Here is a 20,303-nt window from a genome sequence, read left to right as displayed (position 1 = left end):
CCATTGTACTTGAAAGTTTTGCAGCTCAGTGGTTCTAGCTGGAAACTGGCTTCTGAGCCATGATCCAGAGGATTTGCTAATGCAGAGGAAAAGCAGAAAGAAAACCTAGGATAACATTTGAGCCACAGGTCTATCTTAACAGCACAAGGTTGGCAGGGGTGGAAGCACTTTGGCAACATTTTTCCTACTGTACTTCCTTGCCCTGGAGAAAGAAGCAATCCTTTTCTGCATGCTTTCCTTCCTGGATTTTCTTGTATTGGTGCTGCATGCTGGTGCCAGGAACCTTCAGCTACTTTTGTATGAAGACCAAGGGTGGACTCTCAAGGACAGATGTAATTAAAAATGTTTCCCTCATGTTTTGCTTTGCCACCACCTGCTAGGAATTGCACCCTGACACTGAAAACATCTCTAATTGATCCTGTGAGGCATCCAGACAATATAGAAAGGATGGGGCACTGCTCACTGAAAACTACGATAGGTTTACTTTGGAGTTGTTCATTCGATACTCTTTCCCTTGGTGCTCTTTTCGTAATAATTTAAAATATTAGGAAACAAACTGTAATTAAACTTCTGATAAGCCTAAAAGAACTTCATGGGTAGAGATTACCAAAGCATGAGAAGCTGGTTCTCTGTTACTAGGTTAAAGAAATGAGATTAGAGACTATGTTCCTCTTCTACCCAATAGATGCTAACCTGAATTTATTCACTTAATAAACTAGTTTTGCCTCCTTATAAGCATCAGTTTTTTTCTCTTCTAGCTCCTGAGAAAAGACCGCTGCATTATCAGTGCTGTAGCTGCAAGCATGACTTGACTGAGTTGCATTCATGGCTCTTGGATGATCTGGTGAACCATGGAGCTCAAAGTATGGGTGGATGGAGTGCAGAGAATTGTCTGTGGAGTCACCGAAGTCACAACATGTCAGGAAGTTGTAATAGCCCTTGCCCAGGCTATTGGTAAGTACCTCTGTCAGCTGGATGCCTCGGGCTTCAGTGAAGCTTTTTTATGAAGCTGAACTGAGAGCTGGTGGGGGTGCACTGAGTCCCAGAAGAGCATGAAATTGTGCAGTGGGGTAACCTCCTAGTGTCTTAGAAGGCAGTGAAACTTGCATCATTTTATTTTTAATATGTAACCCATTGGAGAGGTTAGAAAAAAGAAAAGAAACACCTTGAAAAGTGTGCACTTCCTTACGGCACAAATTTGTTCTGTGAATTATTACATACTGCTATTTGTCATTGTAAATATAGCCTGGACTAAGGAAAGTGCTGAACTGTCAGTGTTTTGAATACCAAGGATATGAAAAGCAGTGGAGAACAATTAGTTGGCTTTCACAAGCTAGTGATGTTAATTGAAGTTACACACTTTGTAAGGGATTTATAGCCATATTGGGCATAGCATAGATGAGTAAAATAGGTCCTTCAATAGGTCCATTCTCTTTGTCCCACACTCTGTGTGACTCCCTCTTAATGAAAGGGTAAGGTGAAGTCTGTTCAGTGTTGGCTATTTACTGAATAGTTTATACAAAAACAACAATGAAACAATCATCTTTCATGCTCCACTGTGAGAAAGAACAGTTTTGTTAGTTCTGTCTTCAGTCTTCTCAGATATTTCTTGGCGGCCAAAGGCACGTTGAGTAAGCCTCAGCCTCATCCCTTCCGTGTTTCCTGTGCAGTTCTGATCATCATTTTCATATATTTTTATCTGATATAAGACTCACATTTGTGTATTTTGTATCTTGTGGGGATTGAACGCAGTGCTACCATGCATATACTCTATCTGAATGTAGCAAATGTCTTTTAAAATTTTTACTTAAAATATGCCAAAAGGTGCTATGTCTCCAAAATCATATATCCAGTGTAAGCTTTAAGAGTGTTTTAACAGTTTGTATTAGTTGCAGACTTTCATTTAATGCCAATAGGTTTATGAATTGCTTCTTTCCATGTCTTATTTTCTGCCTTTTTTTATGATAGTTACGCTAGTGTGATTATTTTGTACTGATGGTTAAAAAGCATTATTTATTTTTAAAAAAGAAAGCAGTACTTGTGGCAGACTTTTCTGTTCTCTGTCTTTTCTGTTCTTTACCTTGTTTTCGGTACCTCTTCCATCCCATTTCCTTTTCCTCCTCCCTCAAAATGAAAAATGTCAGGCTTCTAATTCTAGACGGTTCTCTCATGCTTCCCAATGTTATTTCTTTGTTTTTCTTCTCCATCTTAAGTTATTGGCCTGAATTCTGAAAAGACTCCATTAGTCTTGGAAAGTTCTGCAGTTTTTGTCAATTCAGCAGACTTTCTTTTCTGTAACATGTCACTTGGGGCATGCAACTCTGTGTGGAGATAAAATTCAGTTTCAACCAGTGCCAAATTAAGATAATCCAAGGTCATACAACTTGGAAACTCTTTTATGAGGCAAATATCCTCTCTAGAAAACACCTAGAGTGACTGTGCTCCAGCTTCTCAGTGGGGCTGCTTGGACGCTAAACACCGATATAAACTACATCTCTGTGAGTTTGGCAGGTAGGGTTTTCCCAACCCTCCTGTCAGGCCATTCATCAGAAAAGCAACCATATGTCTGCTCCTTTGACTTGGCTTTGTGGACCAGTTTACCAGGAATAATTGTCACTCAGATTTGGATGGGAAGCTATTAAAATGTATCCTGTTAGGTCCCACCTGACATCTGATGGTGGAAAGTAGCCAGCCTCAGTTGGCTTCCTCCTTGGTTGGCTCTGATTTTATTTTCCACTTTGCAGTCTGGCTCCTTGGTCAGTCGCATAGTTTAGTAGGACTCAGTGTTATTTTGTCTGTTGGTCTGTCTGCAAAGTTTTTCAGATGCTCCTTTTGCTTTCTCACAATATTTTCCTAAGTTCTTGATTAAAAAATACAAGCACCCACCCCTCCAGCACTACGGCCTTCTGCCTTGAGCCTGGAATGTGAACTGTAATAGATATATTATTTGCGTTGAAGTGCAGATTGGGAATATCTGCAAATTAGCTTATTTTACAGCCATATCCACTGAATAAAGAACAAAACAAAGGTACTTGTCAGTGCTCTTTGAAAACACCTGCTTCTCATGGACAAGCTAAATCTGCCTCCATTCCAGAAATAAGAAAAATAAAGCTTTACAGTATATTTTAAAAAGTGGGAAATGGAAAAAATATATATCATAGAATGATTAGTGTTTGAAAGACACCTCTGGAGATCGTCTGGTCCTACCCACTGCCCAAAGCAGGGTCATCCAGAGCAGGTTGCCCAGGATCCTGTACAGCTGGGTTTTGAGTATGGCCAAGGATGGCAAACAGTGACTCCACAACCTCTCTGGGCAACCTATGACAACCCTCATAGTAAGAGAGTTTTTGTTTGTTTGATTGCTTTTTTTTTCCTGTTTTGTTGTTGGTGGTGGTTTTTTGTCTGTTTCGTTGATGTTTTGTTTGCTTTTTTTTCTTTTTTTTGTGGAGAGGGTGTGGAGAGTGTCAAAGACAGGATGTTCTGGCTGAACGAATATAGCAAGTCATGCTGAGCTGTGCCCCCTTGTACGAGATTCTGTCCCATAGCCAAAGCGTAGCCTAATCCTTTGGCAGCAAATAGGAGTTCTGGCACTTACCTTGCCTATCTAATGCTCCTTGACTTATTCTTTACAAACTGGTATTGTCACTATTACTTTTTTAGTGGAAGTGCTGTACGTCTCTTCTTTGAGGTTGATGGATATAATTTGTGTTGCTGCTTCTTGCATTATGATCTCCTTCCCTGTTTGCCCTTTTCTTTATCACTGAAGAACAGCAAATGATTCTACTCCAAATTTCTGTACAAATTAGTTTTTCAATTTCCATTTTGCTTGAAGCTAAAGGTTAAATCTCATCTTAATTAAAAAAAATATATCAGAGTTGTCTCTTTTTTTTTTTATCTCAGCAAAGCTGATTTAAAAAAAAAAAAAAAAGCATGTGTACATATTTTGTATATATTTTAATGAGGAAAAGAGTAACAGCAATCAGATATAACTTTGGAAGTGGACTGTGTGTCTCAAACATAGGTACTAAAAATGCCTCGGCTGAAGGGAGGAGCTCCAGAATCTTGTTCAATTAAAACATAGGACTATAAAGTATTGAGTTTCTAGAGAATGAAATCACCTCCCACTGCTATCTCAAAGAGCACTTGATATTACCCTTTAAGTTAAATCGCTTTCAAATTATGAAGTGAGATGAAAATTTGACCTTGTAAAACAAAAGAAAATGTCGTTTCCCCAGGAGAAACAAAGCCCCCTCCAAAATATAGAATATATATACCACAGTGCACAAAATGGAGAGCCATGAGTTTTATTTAGAAAGTAATTTTGCCAGGAGAAATGAGCTAAGTATTTTCTTGTCGTATCCATCACCGACTACTGTAAAAATGTGCATTTGATAGTAAACTCTGCCTGTTTTTCTGTGCATTCTGTGAAGTTGTGAGCTAGTTGTGTTGGCTGGTGATGTAAACATAGTTTAACAGCAGCAGCTTTTGCTAGTTGCCTTCCATTCAGATCTTAGTAATAAAAAATCTCCCAGAGGAGCTAGATGATGAATAGTGCAGTCACAAATACACTTGCTCTTTTTCTTCAGGAGTAGTGGTCTTCCAGTTCCAGTCCATGATGCTTTTTTTACTGTGTTTCTTAGGCTTTCCTTCTCCTTGGGAGACTGTTGTATGTTTTCTGTAGCCCAAATGATGTTTGGTCCCTAGGAAGAATGGAAGAGTGAAGCTTGAATTTCTAACTAAAGTGCAGTTTTGTTTTCTGTCCTCATAATTTTCTGTGGAAAATAATTTTTAAAAATAGTGGAGTTGCTTTAAGGAGCTCTGTGGGTTTTGGTTTTCAGACTATCACACGGTATCAGGAGAATAAGAGCAGTGCTTCACTGAGCAAGAAGTACAGCTGTCTCTCCTCAAAACTAAACAAATGCAGCTGTCAACTTTTGGGGTTTTGGTGCAGTTGGGTATTTTCCCTCTAAGATAAATGGCGTGAGTTCTTGAAAATAGAGTGAAGATTAGTTCATGCTGTTTGAAGTGTGTGTTACGGCATTGCAGCACTCAGCCAGAGTTGTGTCTGGAAAAGTCGCTGCAGTGCTGTCTGTTTTCGCATTCATCCCTTCTTCCAAATAATTTCTGCTATGGCAGGTGCCAGCGCTGGCTGTCAGACACTTGGAGGGAAAAGAATCTGAGGTTGAACTGAATTGCAGCAGTGAGTCTGAGGAAGATTTGAAAAAGGGTACAATATTTATTGTGTACAAATTAAAGTTTCCAAACGTCAGACTAATCATGAGAATAAACCTGGGTTGTTTTTGAGCCCAACATTTAATTCTCCACTGTTTCAATAGGAGGGTAATAGGAAGCACAAAATAGCTGCACTCAGCAGGGATCTCATGGTTCACTCATAGGAACCTTGGGGTTTTCTAGTTAAAATAGCAATGCCCAAAGGCAGGGTGACTGAGTGGGATGTTTTCCTACCACCTCTGCTGATGGGGTCTGTGGCTGGCTGAGACCTGGACTACTTTATGTGACTTGCTGCGTCTTGCTGCTGGGCTGCCTCCCCAGCTTGGCCCATTGCTTTACCTATTGAGGCAATGAGTCTAATGTGGGGGTATTTCTGCAGAGTGCTTGGATGAAAGACAACTGAAAGGATGCATTGCAAGTGCTTTGTTTTCTCAGATTGCAATCAAAGCTGGTGTATCTCTTTGAAGAAGAAGGTTAATAGTAAAAAAAAAAACATGTGGCTTCAGGCCTGATAAGGACATGTAAACACATTGCCAGCACAGCTGGCCTGAGTGAACCAAACAGGCTGCCCTTGCAGTCATTAGATTTGAGCCTATCTCTTCCTGTGGGTTTGTTTTTTCTGGCACTGGTCTACTGCTTTGATTTTCATTGGCTTCTAAGGTATGGATACCTACCAATGCAAAATATGGTATGAGTTAAGAAATGTGAGTAACACAAACTCTGTAAGCTCTGTTTTAATCATACTTGGGTATTTATGAGTTCTGAGGTAGCGAGAATAATTAAAAAAAAAATTGCTGTGGATGTTAAGTGTCACGTAATAAATGAAGTGTCAGTTTCATATTTCAGAGATACTGAGCTGAAATCATATTGGGTTTACTAAAATTGACAGCAATTACTTTTCCATCAGTGCTGCTAAAAATTCAGGAGCTTTTGCCCCTTTGGTAAGGCATTTCCTCCTAAGTATTTCACATGTTAAGAGCACCTCAAGATTCTACCTATGAACAGTTATTCTTTCTTTACCTTACCTTATTTAGGAAGACAACATACTGCCTGGGGCAGGGGCTGCCTGTGGGTGGGAGCCCCAGGAAGCTGGCAGCCAGGAGTGTGTCTGGCAGAGCTTCTCCTGGCATCGTGATGCCCAGCTGGGAGCAGCTGCAAGGCCTTTGAGAGCAGAGCCTTTCCAGCCCATGCCCTAGAAAGGACGGCTTCCCCCATCTGTATAGCTGCTTATCTTACCACCTTTCTTGCCACCAACAAAGAGACTCACCTGGCTTAGTGCTCTAAGTCTTGACCATGAAACCCAAAATAAAAAATGAAAATAATTTTGTGCTTGGTGTTTACTCCTATGGCCCAGCTGAAAAACTGTCTCACAGCTCTGTGTGTGGTGTACAGTGCTACCTGCATGCAAACACCAGTGGGATGTGAGCCAGCAGTGTGCCCGAGTGGCCAAGAAGACCAATGGCATCCTGGCCAGTATCAGAACTGGTGCAGCCAGCAAGAGCAGGGAGGTGATTGTGTTCAGTTTTTGTCCCCTCGCTACAGTAAAGACATTGAGGCCCTGGAGTGTGTCCAGAGAAGGGCAACAGAGCTGGTGAGGGATCTGGAGGGAACTGGGAACTGGTGAAGGGTGTGGAGAGGAGGAGGCTCAGCAGAGATCTTTACAGCTCCCTGAAAGGAGGCTGTGGCAAGGTTGAGGTTGTTCTCTTCTTGGTAACAGTAATAGGATGAGAGATAATGGCGTTAAGTTTTGCCAGCAGACTCTAGGTTGGACATTAGGAATAATTTTTTCTCAGAAAGAGCATTGAGGCATTGGAGCACACTGCCCATGGATGTGGTGAAGTCACCATCATTGGAGGTGTTCAAGAAATGCGTAGATGTGCACTGAGGGACATGGCTTGGTGAGCGTAGTGGTTATGGATTGATGGTTGGACTTTGTGATCTTAGTGGTTCCCAACCCTAACGGTTCTGTGATTGTATTAAACAGTATAGTGCCTGTCCCTGAAATGCTTTGTGTGCAGAGCATCATGCACTATGGGACAAAGAAAGGGGATGAATCATTTCCATCCTGAAAAGCAGTACTGATGGCCACTCAAGTTAGAGTCCTGCCAGAAGTGGTGCATGAGAAATGTCGGTACTGCTACTTCCCTTTTAATTTCACTTTTATGTTTGGCAGCAGAAAGATCACTCGTGTGCTCTTTGAGCTGCAAAATACCAATGTCTATAGAGATGCCTTAAGTGAATAATAGTTATGTGTCCTACTATATGGAGCGTAATTAAAATGTCTACCCCTTGAGAGTCTAAAGAAAAAAAAATTGCTCAATTACATTTTTCCTGTATTTCAGTACTTTAATCACAGTTCATTTTAATAGAATCTATGCTTAAATTACCAAATTAGCTCAATCCCAAAGTAAGACTACTTCTGTTGGGCACATGATAAGCATTCAGATCCTCAGTGTTTGACTGCAAAGGAGCAGCAGCTGACCCAGGATCCTGGCTGCTGAGAGCTCTTGGATGTCTCACTGGGCAAGTGATGCCCAGTAGCGTTGGGAAGAGCTGCATTGTGCATAGGGTCACTGCAGGCTGTCAGAGTTCTGAAGTCCACACTTCCTCTTTTGATCTCTTTCTCCCTTTTGAAATAAAAGGTGGTTTTGAAGACATTTCCATATTAACCTGTGATAAGAGTGTGTGATTGAGTCGCTTTAGATGTAAACCTAACCTGCTAACTGTGATACTAACCCTGTATGCAGATGCAGGGTGCTGAATGTATGTATAGACATATGAAAGTTAAAGCTTGCAAGCCACAGTTTGGCATAGCGGATATGAATTCTTGATGATTTTTTGAGATGTTTTGCTATATAGTTCATGTCAGGCTCAGCAGAACAGCTCAGGACATTCATGTGAAGGAGCTGGCCAATTGGAAGGGGTAACAAATGGAGGAAAGCACAGAATACAGCACTGAGCTGAATGGATTGTTTTCCAATAACAAGGCACATATTGCTTTGGCTGCTCCTTGAATTGACTGTTTCACTGCCTATCTAACTGTACCTGAAGACATTTCATGAACTGCGTGAAATAAAATGCAATAAATATACAGCTTGGAAAAACACCATATGGTTGAATGGATTTCACAGATTTCTCATATAAAACAAATTCATTCTTTGAATAACATCTGTGTGAGTGAAGGACCGAGTTCTGCAAGGTGCTGGATTAATGCAAGTTAGTTCAGAAGGCTTTTGGACAGCAAATGAGAAGAAGCAGCTCAGGGGCATTGAGCTGTTGTTTGCCAGCCATCAGAACAACCTGCTCTCTCCTTGTTAATGGTAGCACATCACAAACAGCAGTCAGGTGCTGTGTGATGTCTCTGTTCTTGAAAGTTCTGTCATTAGTTTTGAATCAGCTCGCTCGCCCTTTAATTTGTGAATGAATCCCATCTAATACAAGCTAACAACACAGTTGTGGGTGTGCAGGTATTGTTGAGCTGTGTCATAAATATCCTGGATGCAGTAATCTTAGGTAATGGTCTTAGCCGAGGACAGTTTTGTTTTAGACTGGTGCTGCACTCCAGGTGTGACTGCTGAACTGTGTAAGTATTAATTCTACAAAATACTTTCCTTTATGTGGCTCTTGAGCACCAAGTTCATTATTTAGGACCGCATGTTGATTTGGAACCTTAATCTAACTTGGAAAGTTCTTGGCAAGCGCTTTCCTTAATTCCTTATTTCATTTTAGGTTGAGATTGTTAGCTTTATTCCCTTCCCCCCTTTTTTTTTTCCCCTCCTGTTCTGTTTCTTTTAAGTAATGCATTTAATAGCACCGTGAATAGAGCTTGCATGCTGATCACTCGATGAGTGGTACTCCTGTTTACACTTTTAAGACTTCTTTGAACCTGGCTGCTTCTGACACAGCAGCGTTGGTAGCATTACCATCATTACAAGATGAAAGCTGGAAGCTTTTAAGCTTAACAAAATAGAGTGGTAAAATACAACCTTTGTCCTGGGTTCCATAGCACACTTTTACTTTGTTTTTCATCTCCTGGATTTTATTGTTAGCATGCTGAGGTGAGCAGCACTGGTTTATCCTTCTTCTAACGACACTGATGCCTACTGCAGACTGTGGATCATCATGGATCAATGAACAATGCTGCGGGTCTGCATAAACCTCTGAGTTTGTATCCTGGCATAGTGAACTTCTTTTTGAAGTACTCTATTACAGTCAACTTGTCAGTGTATTCCTGAGCATTTCTCGGGTGCTTTACTATGCTGAGAAGTCTATTTTCCTCAGTACTCACCTGGGATCGTGTATTTACAAGGCGTTGTGGGGTTGGATGCAGTTCCTACGCTGCTTGCTGTGTTTTGCTGACTTCTAGCAGTTACATCTTTGTGCATTCTTGCAGCCCTCACTGGGTGGACTTGGCCACTCCTGCATGCCCAGCGGCCAAAGCAGCCCGTCTCCCCCGCCTCACAGCTGCACAAATGACTGTCACATTAAGGTCTTATTTGCTGGTGTAAATTACCCTTTAAATAGCAATCTGTCCTGGAAGCGGACGTATGTATAGCATTAAAATCGATAACGATGTTTTTAAGGTTAATGGAACTGCTGAGAAATCTATTGGGATAACGCACGCTTTCATATCAGTTGACTTTGCATCTTTGCGCGACTGGTGCGGTGGCTGCGGGTGAATTCCCTCTGACGCAGGGCCCCTTTCCGCACCGAGCGCCGTGCCGCCGGCCTGGGCTCCCAGCGGCGGGGCCGGGCTCGGCCTTATCCGGCGGCGCCCCCTGGCGCTCGGTGACGGCTGTGCTTTGTCCCGCAGGGCGCACCGGGCGCTACACGCTGATCGAGAAGTGGCGGGACACCGAGCGGCACCTGGCGCCGCACGAGAACCCCATCGTGTCGCTCAACAAGTGGGGGCAGTACGCCAGCGACGTGCAGCTCATCCTGCGCCGCACCGGGCCCTCCCTCAGCGAGCGGCCCACCTCGGACAGCGTGGCTCGCATCCCCGAGAGGACGTTGTACCGGCAGAGCCTGCCGCCCCTGGCCAAGCTGCGGCCCCAGAACGACAAGGCCATGAAGAGGAGGGAGCCCAAGAGGAAGTCCCTGACCTTCACCGGCGGGGCGAAAGGGCTGATGGATATCTTTGGGAAAAGTAAGGAGTCCGAGTTCAAGCAGAAGGTGCTCAACAACTGCAAAACGACGGCGGACGAGCTGAAGAAACTGATTCACCTCCAGACGGAGAAGCTGCAGTGCATTGAGAAGCAGCTGGAGTCCAACGAGGCCGAGATCCGGTACTGGGAGCAGAAGTACAATGCCAGCCTGGAGGAGGAGATCCTCAAGCTGGAGCAGAAGATCAAGAGAAATGAAGTGGAGATCGAAGAGGAGGAGTTCTGGGAGAACGAGCTGCAGATTGAGCAGGAGAACGAGAAGCAGCTGAAGGAGCAGCTGCAGGAGATGAGGCAGCGCATCCTGGAGTGCGAGGGCAAGCTGAAAGACTACATGTCCCAGATCCACAACATGGAGAGCGGCCTCGAGGCGGAGAAGTTGCAGCGGGAGGTGCAGGAATCCCAAGTCAACGAGGAAGAGGTCAAAGAAAAGATCGAGAAGGTGAAGGGTGAAATCGATATTCAGGGCCAGCAGAGCCTGAGGTTGGAAAATGGCATCAAAGCTGTAGAAAGATCTCTGGGCCAAGCTACCAAGCGGTTACAGGTAAGAGCAACCTTTTTATCCATTGTTAAAGAACAGTCAAAGATGTAATTGTAATGAATTTTTGATGTGACCGAAAAAGCACAAGAAACTTGCAGTGGTGAACTTGAACAAAAGGAAGAAAATGTTCCTCTCGCTTTCACATTGCTCTTCAGGCTTCTCTTGAAGAGCAGATAATTAGAATTGCACCTATCGCATGCAACCTCTAGTTATTCATGTGCAGGCTTTCTTTTCTTTCCCATCAGTTACAGCTTTAGTTTGCCACCACTCGCTGGCTGCCTGCTGATTTCTCAGATATCATTCAGAGCATATCTTTGCCATGCAGCAGAGCGTGACAGAGAAGCACCAGTGCTAATATCAGTTGGGCTCGCTGAAGGCAGCGTGGCCGTACCCACGGCAGTACATCTGGCCCTTTGCCCTGCTCTGCTGTGGGTCTGGGCTTTTAATGCTCAAAAATATCTTCCGCACAAATAATAGAGCATGCAGGGCTAGCAGAGAAAGGTTGTACTGCAGATGCTAAACAGGACCATAGTGCTCTCAGCCAAATTCTCTTCCAAACATTTGTCTTCAACACCTGTTGGTCTGGGGTTAGATATGTTAAGGATTTAGGTCCTGGGTCTTGGCAGCTGAGTGTCTCGTATAGTCACATTTCAGGGGAATTGGCACCATCATGCCTTTTCTGAGACTGAAGTTTTGATTCTTGCTGGTCTTTCTGCCTCCAAAGATAATGAATTAAAAAAGAACAGTCTAAAAGCAGCAGCTGGGTAAATGGATGTACAGTTAAGATAGCTGCTGTCTTTCAGGGCCATTGTTTTAAAGAACAGCATCACCCTTCTCCTGTCTGACTTGCTGGTAGTCAGGATTTCATTTTCTCTCCACTTCAAGCAGCTGCTGCATGTGACACAAGAGAATCCAGTCTCTGCTTCCTTGCAAAAGTTAACGATGTCGCCTGCAACTGAATAGACCGTGAAAGAATAAATATAAATGGAGATCCAGCTGCTAGCAGAGAGGTGAAGGAGAAATTGTGACTTTGGGGATCAGGTTTACTCCTGGACTTTCAACTGTACTGTGCAGGGTAGGACTAGGCACTGCCCATCTGTTAGATGTCCTCAGTAGCTCCTGCTGAGGCTGTGATTAAGTTCAAGCTCTTGCTTCATTTTTTTCATAGATGAGGGTAAGTTTCTGCAAGTTCAGGTCTTTCAAGCTTGTTCTAAAGTTGAAGGTGCAGTGGTCTGGAAGATCAGCTTAAAAAAATAGCTCCCAAAATGATGTAGTACAGTTGAGAACAGAGGAATAATTTCTCATATGCTGTAAGTTAAATATTAACACTGATAGAGCTGGTTGATTTGAAACTAGAAAAGTTGAGATGGGTTTTTAGATTGTTCAGTGTGGAAGGAAAGAAAATGTTGGTTCACTAAGTTGAAAGTGATAAGAAAAGAGGTGTGGGACTTGTGAGTGGGTTTTCAGAAATCTTTAGTGATTTGTGCCATCTCTTCTCTATCATTCAGTTTCTGTAGCCACTGCAGTAGACATCGTTTTCTAAAATTGGAGGCTGTATTTATTTAAAGATCACATGCAGAACTCTGCTTTACTTGTTTCTAGATATTGAATGCAAAACCAAAACCAAGCAATCAAACAGCAAAATGACCAACAGAAAAACCCACTGCCCTTCTTCAAGAAAAAGGCCTCACTAAGGTTTCACAAGTCAACATTAAATCGAGATCTCATCCCAGTCAGATTTGGAATGATAATTAACATTTTTTACCTAATTTTCTCAAAGAGTTGATAAATGTCAAGAACAAATGATTTATGAAGATCTGCTACCTTGCAAATTGCAATGATTTTATCTTTTTTTTTTTTTTTTTTTTTAAGAACAGAATTATCTCTGGTTGCAGCTGTGTTACAATCTCATGAAACATGGCAGTGCAGAATTAATTAAAAACAGTTGTGAAGTGTAATGGGTCTAAAAAAGAAATTGGAGATTTTTTTTTTCTGAGGAATTGTCTGAACATGTAGAGGTGGCCTAATCCCATTTGTCAGCCCTCCAAAAGCTCTTAGCAAACAAGTGGAAGCAAGCTTGGCACAGAGAGCGAGCTAGGGCCAGCCACACAGCCTGCATTGGCTGAACAGGTTCAACAAAAACACGTCGGTGACAAAGCCATTGGCACTTAAGGTCCTAATTTAAACATTGGATCACTTTTGTCAGTTTTCTTATTACCTGCTGAATTCAGTCTCACCTTTGACCATTATACAAGTTTGAAGTGAGTAAGGACTGCGCTAGCTGGGACTGTTCATACAAAAGATCCACAGAACTTTTCTTTCCCTGCTCTTGTGAGTTCACATCTACCTCTGCTTGTGCAAGGTAATTTAGGAGAGGAAGGCTGATTCGCCCTCCCACGTCTCACCAAAATGAGAACAGAGGGGCACTTACGAAATGGAACTGCCCATGGACATGATGCCTGGGTAGCTCACCCATTGCCAGTGGGGCCAAGTAGGCAATGCCCCTCCTGTCTGTTGAGGAGTACCACTTGCAGACAGCCAAGAAGGTGGAAAAATTATATTCTAAGAAAAATGATATTTTGAGGCTGTCATTCTGTCATCTATTGGAGCTGTAGGTACTGCATACCATGTCAGAATCGCAGAGAGTGGAGAAGGAGCCTAATGGTCATCTTTTGTATTTGTGAAGGGCTGGGTGAATTAGCCTACATTAGACCTCAGCGTACAAAACATTTGCAGAATGGGACAGCTCTGTCCGTAAGAATTTAGTCTCTAGGTAGAAAATGGAAAGAACGGGAAGAGAAAGAAAATACTCTTGTAGGAACAGAACTAAATGAGCTGTCCCAGTTATGCTGGACACTTCTGGCAGAGGTAGGAGAACTGCTCATTCAAAAATCACTGGAAGTAGACCACCGGTAACTCCTAATAAGTAATAGTGAGTGATGACTTGCCTTCTAAGTTACAAGAGTAAAATACCTTTCAACTCTTTCATTTGCATTTGATTTTAAAAATAGGACATTTCCTCATTGAAAGGAGGAGCAACATTTTGCCCAGTTGCAAATAAAGTCCTTACGTGATGCTTTATGATTGCTTCTGCTCAGCAGATGTTTTCTTTTTCCTTGCAGGACAGGGAACAAGAACTAGAGCAACTGACAAAGGAGCTGCGACAGGTCAACCTCCAACAGTTTATCCAGCAAACAGGAACAAAGGTCACAGTGCTGCCAGCAGACCCTGTTGAGGTGGAGGCCCCACCTGTGGAGCTCGAGAGAGGTGCAGCACCTACAATGGTTTGGGCGGAGGGAGAAGGGAATAGCAGTATGTGTACCTGCTGCATTAACACCAGCATTTGCACATCAAGTGAACGCTGTGCTAGCAAAGAAGCTAGCAAAATACTGAGAGAATGGTGTCAAATATTTCTCTTAATCCCAACGGGTTAGCAAGCTATAAATAATACAGAGTTATTAGTGGCTTCTCTCTCCCTGTGGCACAAGCAGAAACTTCATTGCTGTGCTTCAGCCTCTGCTGTGTTACATTTTATTCTGTGATCTGCTTGCAGGGACCCCTTTGTTGCAGGTTTTTTTTCAGCCATAAACTTTCAAACTAAAAGGCATAAGGTAGGGAGGTGGGGGGAGAAGACAGGGTGATGAGGCCTTAAACATCAGTATTTGAAGAGTATGAAGTTTTTCATTTAAGTGGGCAGAAAGCTTTGAGTTATATATAGGTACAGGATCTTTCTGTACATTACTGCATGAATGCACTGCGTGTATCTGTGTGTTCCTTGTGGGAGAGTAATTATACTGAGTAGCTCTCTGTTTTGAAATGAGGAGGGAGCGTGCACCTCAGCTCTCATCGTTCCAATTCAGGCACTTGAATTATTTGTTGTATGTAGTGCTGTTTTTTATTCGAAGCTGCACTGACTTTGCCAGAAAGCAGGAAGAAGGGAGGTGTTGTGTGACGTTACCTTTGGTGATGACCTTTCTAACCACCTTCTTTCTTGTGCAGAGCCGACATTTCAGTCGGGGTCATTGAAGCGCCCTGGGTCATCGAGGCAGCTCCCCAGTAACCTTCGGATCCTGCAGAATCCCCTGTCGTCTGGTTTTAACCCGGAGGGCATTTATGTATGACACTATATGCCTCTAGGAGAGGACCTAGCAAGGTACCCTGGACAAGATACACTTTTCTTTTGTTCTGCCAATGATCAATGGAAGAAGCTTTTTGGTTTTTGTTTTTTTTGTTAAACCACCCTTTTTTTATTTGTCTTCTTCCTCCAACACACTACTTGGAGCCATACCTTGTGCACTGAAGAGGCAGAGGAACTGTCTCGATTCATAAGTGGCAATGGTGAAGTTGCTGTCACACACCTAGAGCGCAAAACCAAATGGAGGTCTTTGCCACTTCAGAAGCATTTGGGAAAGTATTATTCCATGTATAGGCATAAATAAAAGACTGAGGGTGAAGGAAACCATGTATGCAACTGATTTGAGGTTTAATTTATTCCTTTTAATCAATGGACGTGTGAATGTTGGCCTTTTATATTTTTTATTTTTTAACTTGTGAATAATCATGTATGCTTGTACATCAGTCTGACAAGGTGACTTTAATTTGCATGTACAGACATCCAGCATTTGAGCAAGTGCAACAGCTTGCAATGTGGAGAGTTGTGTGCTGAACCTCTAAAATGGTTCCTCACCACTGGCTTTGTTCCTTTCTGTTGTGGGTCGTACATCACGTTCCATCCGTTGCTACCTTTTAAGATTTGAAAAGCGAGTTTGTGGGATTTACTTGCTGTTGAATCTGCCTTGAGAAAAGCACCTAGTGTTCAAAAGACTGAAGGAATTAAAACCTTAGCTTGGTAAGAATATTTCCAGCATACAATTGAGGATGCACTAGTTAGATGATATTTTATTATATAGAATGTATATTTGAAATATTTTGCCACATTGTATATGCCTTTTGAGAAAAAAACAATGTAAGAAGTTGTCTTCATATATCTTACCAAAAGAGAGTAAGAGGCTTTCACTGTGTGTGATTTTGTACTTTATTTCTGCCAATAGCCATTACAGTGTTCTTGTTTTGCAGTAAATCATGCTGTTGGAGGAGAAAAAAAAACAAAACAACACAAATGAGCATCCGCTCCCAGCCTTCCAGAGTTCACCCAGGTTTTGTAGAGGGAAGAAACCTGGCAGAGTCCCGTGAGGTCGGTAGCAGAGCTTCTGCTGACTTGAGTGGAGCTAGGCCAATTTCATTCCAGGTCCCCAGTGTAAAATGGTAGACTTCAGCCCCTTAGAAAACATACTGCTGCTCAGTCATTTACAGAACATGAAGTATACAAACAGAAAATCAAAAGATCTAGTGGATGGTTTGGGTTTTGGTTTTTGGGGTTTTTGTTTTGTTTTGTTTTGTTTTGTTTTTTTACAAAAAACCAAACCAGCAAAGAGATAACATTTTATCTTAATGTTACTCTAATGCAGTCAAAGCGAGCTCTAGACAAAATGGCTTTTGTTCAGAAAGATACTACCAAGTAGCATGTTGGGTGTGGGTCTTGAAATTGGATTGACAGCATGCACGAGTTTGCAGAGTAAGTTATTGGCATCAGTGAGATAGCTGATATACATTAGGAGGCTACAGCCTCATGGGTGAGATGGAGAATGGATGGACCTTACCTAGTTGCGTTTGGATTTCCTGTTCTAACAGCAGCTCGAACTATCATTCACACATTTGGAATGATGGTCACCATGACGTGAGAGGGTGTCACAGTGCTGTCACTGTAATATTTAATAGTTAGGTCCCCAGAGCACAAAAACAAAGAGGAATCCCAGAGTTCAGTCAGTGGCAAAATGACAGAACTCCCAATACCTTTGGTAGGGTCAGGATTTTACCACTGGTAGGAAACTCCAAGCTTTTTAGCCACAGAAAAATTTTAACTCCTAGTATCTTCTTGTGTTGATTTACTGGTGTGCAGATAAATGTTAATTTCAATTTTCTTTTTTTTTTCTTCTTTTTTTTTTTAAGAAAAGGAGCTTCTTAGTCATACTGACAAACAGTGGCTTTATCAGATATAGAAGATGAAGGACTCTTGAGTGTTCAATACATTTTTTATTTTCCACTTATTAATGGCATCATATATTCTAAAAATGCTGCTGTACTTAGACTAACAGCAACAGATAAGGCTGTGAATATATAAAAAGGACCTTTCCGAATGGACTCTGAATTTTTACTGTTTAAATTATCAGGTCTTCTTTTTCCCTTGTGAGTAAACTGGAAAATGAGATGTTCCTATCCAAGGAACCTTCGCAGTGCTCACAATTTTACTGTTAGTTTATCACAATTCTGTGCTCATGTTTACTGCGCCCATAACTTTGTATTAAAAAGAGAATGTGTATATAGATATATATATATATATATATTAAAAAAAATGTAAAATATACATAGTTTCAGGACAATATCTGTCCAAGGTACTTGAGCATATATGCCTTACATTCTGGGTTCAATTTACAGAAAAAAAAAAAAAAGTGATACTCTCCAGTGAATAACTTGCATCTTCAGCACCTCCTCTTGACACTAGAGAACCGAGGCACTCAGCACCTTGCAAACTCTGGCCCAAATTATGCTGCACGGGAACGGGGGGAAACGCAAGGAAAAGCCTGTTGCAATCTTAGCCTTGTGCTGAGGTAAGGTAGATGAGTATACATACCCACTTAATGTTGTTGTCAGACTTTAAGTGACTGGTCCATCTCCCACAGATACAAGTTTGAGCTGAACTGAGCTCTTGGGGCATAAAGAAAAACAACTGCCCTCTTTCTCTGTGAGGTTATTCCTGAGGTTAGAGGGAGGAGGAAAAGGATTGAAAGGAAGAGGAAGAGCAGCTTTGGAGGGCTTGAGTTACGGTTTCCTAATAGAACCAAGGAAGGATTTTCCCATTTAAGTTAAAAAATAAAACAATGGCATCTGCTGATTGCAGCAGCTATTTGACTGAAGTGCCAGCCTAGAGCTGACTCAAAAACAGCCACTGCATCACCAAGGGGATCCACCTTATCGGGGCTTTAGCGAATGTCAGGGTGGTGTAGAGAACATTTACATCTTCAGCCACTGCTGTGGCAAAGGAGAGGCTTCTGTGTCTGAGCCTGCCATTTGTGAGACGGCGACAAATCTGCAGCTCCCTCCCTCCGTACTCCTGTTGCTTACTGAATTTCAGCCAGGTTAACGTTTTGTAGCATTTTCACCCTCTCTGTAAATAAACCAAGAAGAAATGGCATGCCATCACATTAAATGTGAATTGAACAATGTATTACAGTTATAAAATTTCCTCACGTTACGGCGCTAAGAGTTTTGCTTGCGATCAATTACAGAACCTCACTCTTTTTTTGGAAATGTAGAAAAAAGTCATTTTCAGAAGTGTTTCAAACCTCCTCATGGGACATTAGCAGGAAAGAAGCTACATGTACTAATCAAGTGCCAGATTATGTACTGGCCAGCATAAGTATTTTTGTTTGCATTAAATAGTTAAATACGCCAGCACTGTTTTCCAGTGCACGGGGAATTTATATGGAGAACTCCTGAAGTTTATTTACTTACACTAATGGAAATTAGCTGTTACCTCTCCAATCCACGAGGATACAGTTTATGTTTGGTGGTGATGCTATGTTGTTGGGGGAATGGGGAGTGACTGACTGACAAGCCAGTAGGGTAATGCTAAGGTAAATGTTCTGAATGCCCAAGCAACGGAGAAATGCAAATCCCACTTTGAAAAGTGAGCTAGGAACCTGCCTCCCATTATCCTTCGGTGGGACTTAGGTTCCCAAGTGCCTGAATTGCTTCTGAAAATGCTATGTTAGCTTTGTGATTACTTGTTTTTATTAACCCTAGCAAGCTGGAAGGAAGTTCTGTAGCAAGAGAACTACCACTAGCATTAGCAATATGCAGACATGCTTTCATTGTGAGGTAAGAGGGAAAAGATCTTTTAGTGAAGTAAGTCTCCTCTAGGGGCAATAATTGCCTTCTTTTTAGCTTGAAGAGTATATTTTAGTGAACTGGGATCATATGAGTATGAACAAAAAACAGATCTTGTAATTTTTAGCGAGTTATCTTGAAGCATATAAATTCCTGATGTGCATTAACTTGAGTGAATTGGGCCTTAATGATCCATGTAAATACCAAAACTGTATTCAGATATTTTCTCCAGAAAAGAGTCTTTAATGGTCTGTACTGTATCAAAATTGATAAGTGTCAAAGTGTTACTTTATATTACACTTCTTTTTTTTTTTAAATAGAACATTGAAACATGCATGTTTATTTGCTACAGTATTTTAATGTTTTGGATGAAGGCCATCAGTTGTATGGAGATGACAAAACAATCACTCTATTTATTCAGTATTGCTGCTTAAAGTTTTCAAAATAAAGCTTTCAATGCCAATATAGTGACTGATTGAAAGCTGTTCTAGCTCTCTTCAGCTGTTTTGGTTTTTTTTTTTCTTTTTTTTTTTTTTTTTTTTTCCTGCTTATAGAAAACTAAAGAAATGAAACTTGGTATATAAGCTGTTCTACCTGCAAGGAATTATTGCAATAATATTGTGGGATGGCTGGGAGTATGTGTGCAGTATATACATAAATACATGCATGCAGTGAATGCCTTGAGTAAATGGACTGCTGAAGAATGTTCAAATCCTTTGCAGTGTTGCAAGCAACTTCCAGGTGCGACCAAATACTGTTTTAACTCTTCACACCAATGTGTGAAAGACAGAACGAGTAGAGGTGGTCTTAAAGGATAAATTCAAAGTCCTTTGAACCAAATAGGGTTTAACCACAGGTGTGTTTCTGAATTGGGCCTAAAAGCATGTTCTGATAGAAAAGGCTTTTCTGTTACGGCAAGAATGCTTCATTTCAAGCATATTTGGTACCTCTGGAAATGCACGCAGTTCCAAGATGAATCAAATACGTCCACTATATTTAGTAAAAAGGGTATCAAAATGCAGAGGACATGCATGCTTGTGAATACAGCCACCTGGTGAAACTACTCACTGGGGGTCAGACTGGAAGATCAGAGTTGCTGAAGCTTTAACACTGAGAAGCAATGCCAATTAACTGTGAAAACACAAATGAGCATTTTCTTACTGCTCTGCTTCAATGCAAGATAAAAATCTGTACTATATGTAACTATATTTTGTCATTTAAAAAGCTTCTATTTTTGATTATTCTCATGAATGGTTGACAAAAGATATTGAATATGCTCCCATACAATAAATGCCCCTCTGAAACTTTGGGTCTTTACAGTTCATGGTTTGCTGGAATTGCACTGTACCTCTTGTATACACTATACCTCTTCATCTACAGCTGAACTCTGTCCATTAAAGAACAAGATGATGTTCTGTGCGGCT

General features: G+C 41.6%; 1 protein-coding gene across 1 annotated transcript; it reads left to right on the top strand.

Moving 5' to 3' along the window:
• Positions 1-729: 729 nt before the first annotated feature.
• On the top strand, positions 730-19,422 carry RASSF8 (Ras association domain family member 8). Its single transcript, XM_052690597.1, has 4 exons — positions 730-954; positions 10,046-10,935; positions 14,055-14,199; positions 14,932-19,422. The coding sequence occupies exons 1-4, from the start codon at positions 852-854 to the stop codon at positions 15,051-15,053; spliced, it is 1,260 nt and encodes a 419-aa protein (XP_052546557.1). The 5' UTR covers positions 730-851; the 3' UTR covers positions 15,054-19,422.
• Positions 19,423-20,303: the final 881 nt, after the last annotated feature.

The sequence above is a fragment of the Tympanuchus pallidicinctus genome, unplaced genomic scaffold (genome assembly GCF_026119805.1).
Source record: "Tympanuchus pallidicinctus isolate F22 unplaced genomic scaffold, pur_lepc_1.0 scaffold27, whole genome shotgun sequence".
Taxonomy (NCBI): Eukaryota; Metazoa; Chordata; class Aves; order Galliformes; family Phasianidae; genus Tympanuchus; species Tympanuchus pallidicinctus.
Note: the sequence above shows the minus strand (reverse complement) of the source record. Positions and strands in the feature narration are given on the sequence as shown.

Bases quoted from the DNA above. Each gene is read 5' to 3' on its own strand.
- RASSF8 (XM_052690597.1), top strand. From the start codon at position 852: ATGGAGCTCAAAGTATGGGTGGATGGAGTGCAGAGAATTGTCTGTGGA. The intron at 955-10,045 runs GTAAGTACCTCT...TTTGTCCCGCAG, and splicing joins AGCCCTTGCCCAGGCTATTG to GGCGCACCGGGCGCTACACG. The intron at 10,936-14,054 runs GTAAGAGCAACC...TTTTCCTTGCAG, and splicing joins AAGCTACCAAGCGGTTACAG to GACAGGGAACAAGAACTAGA.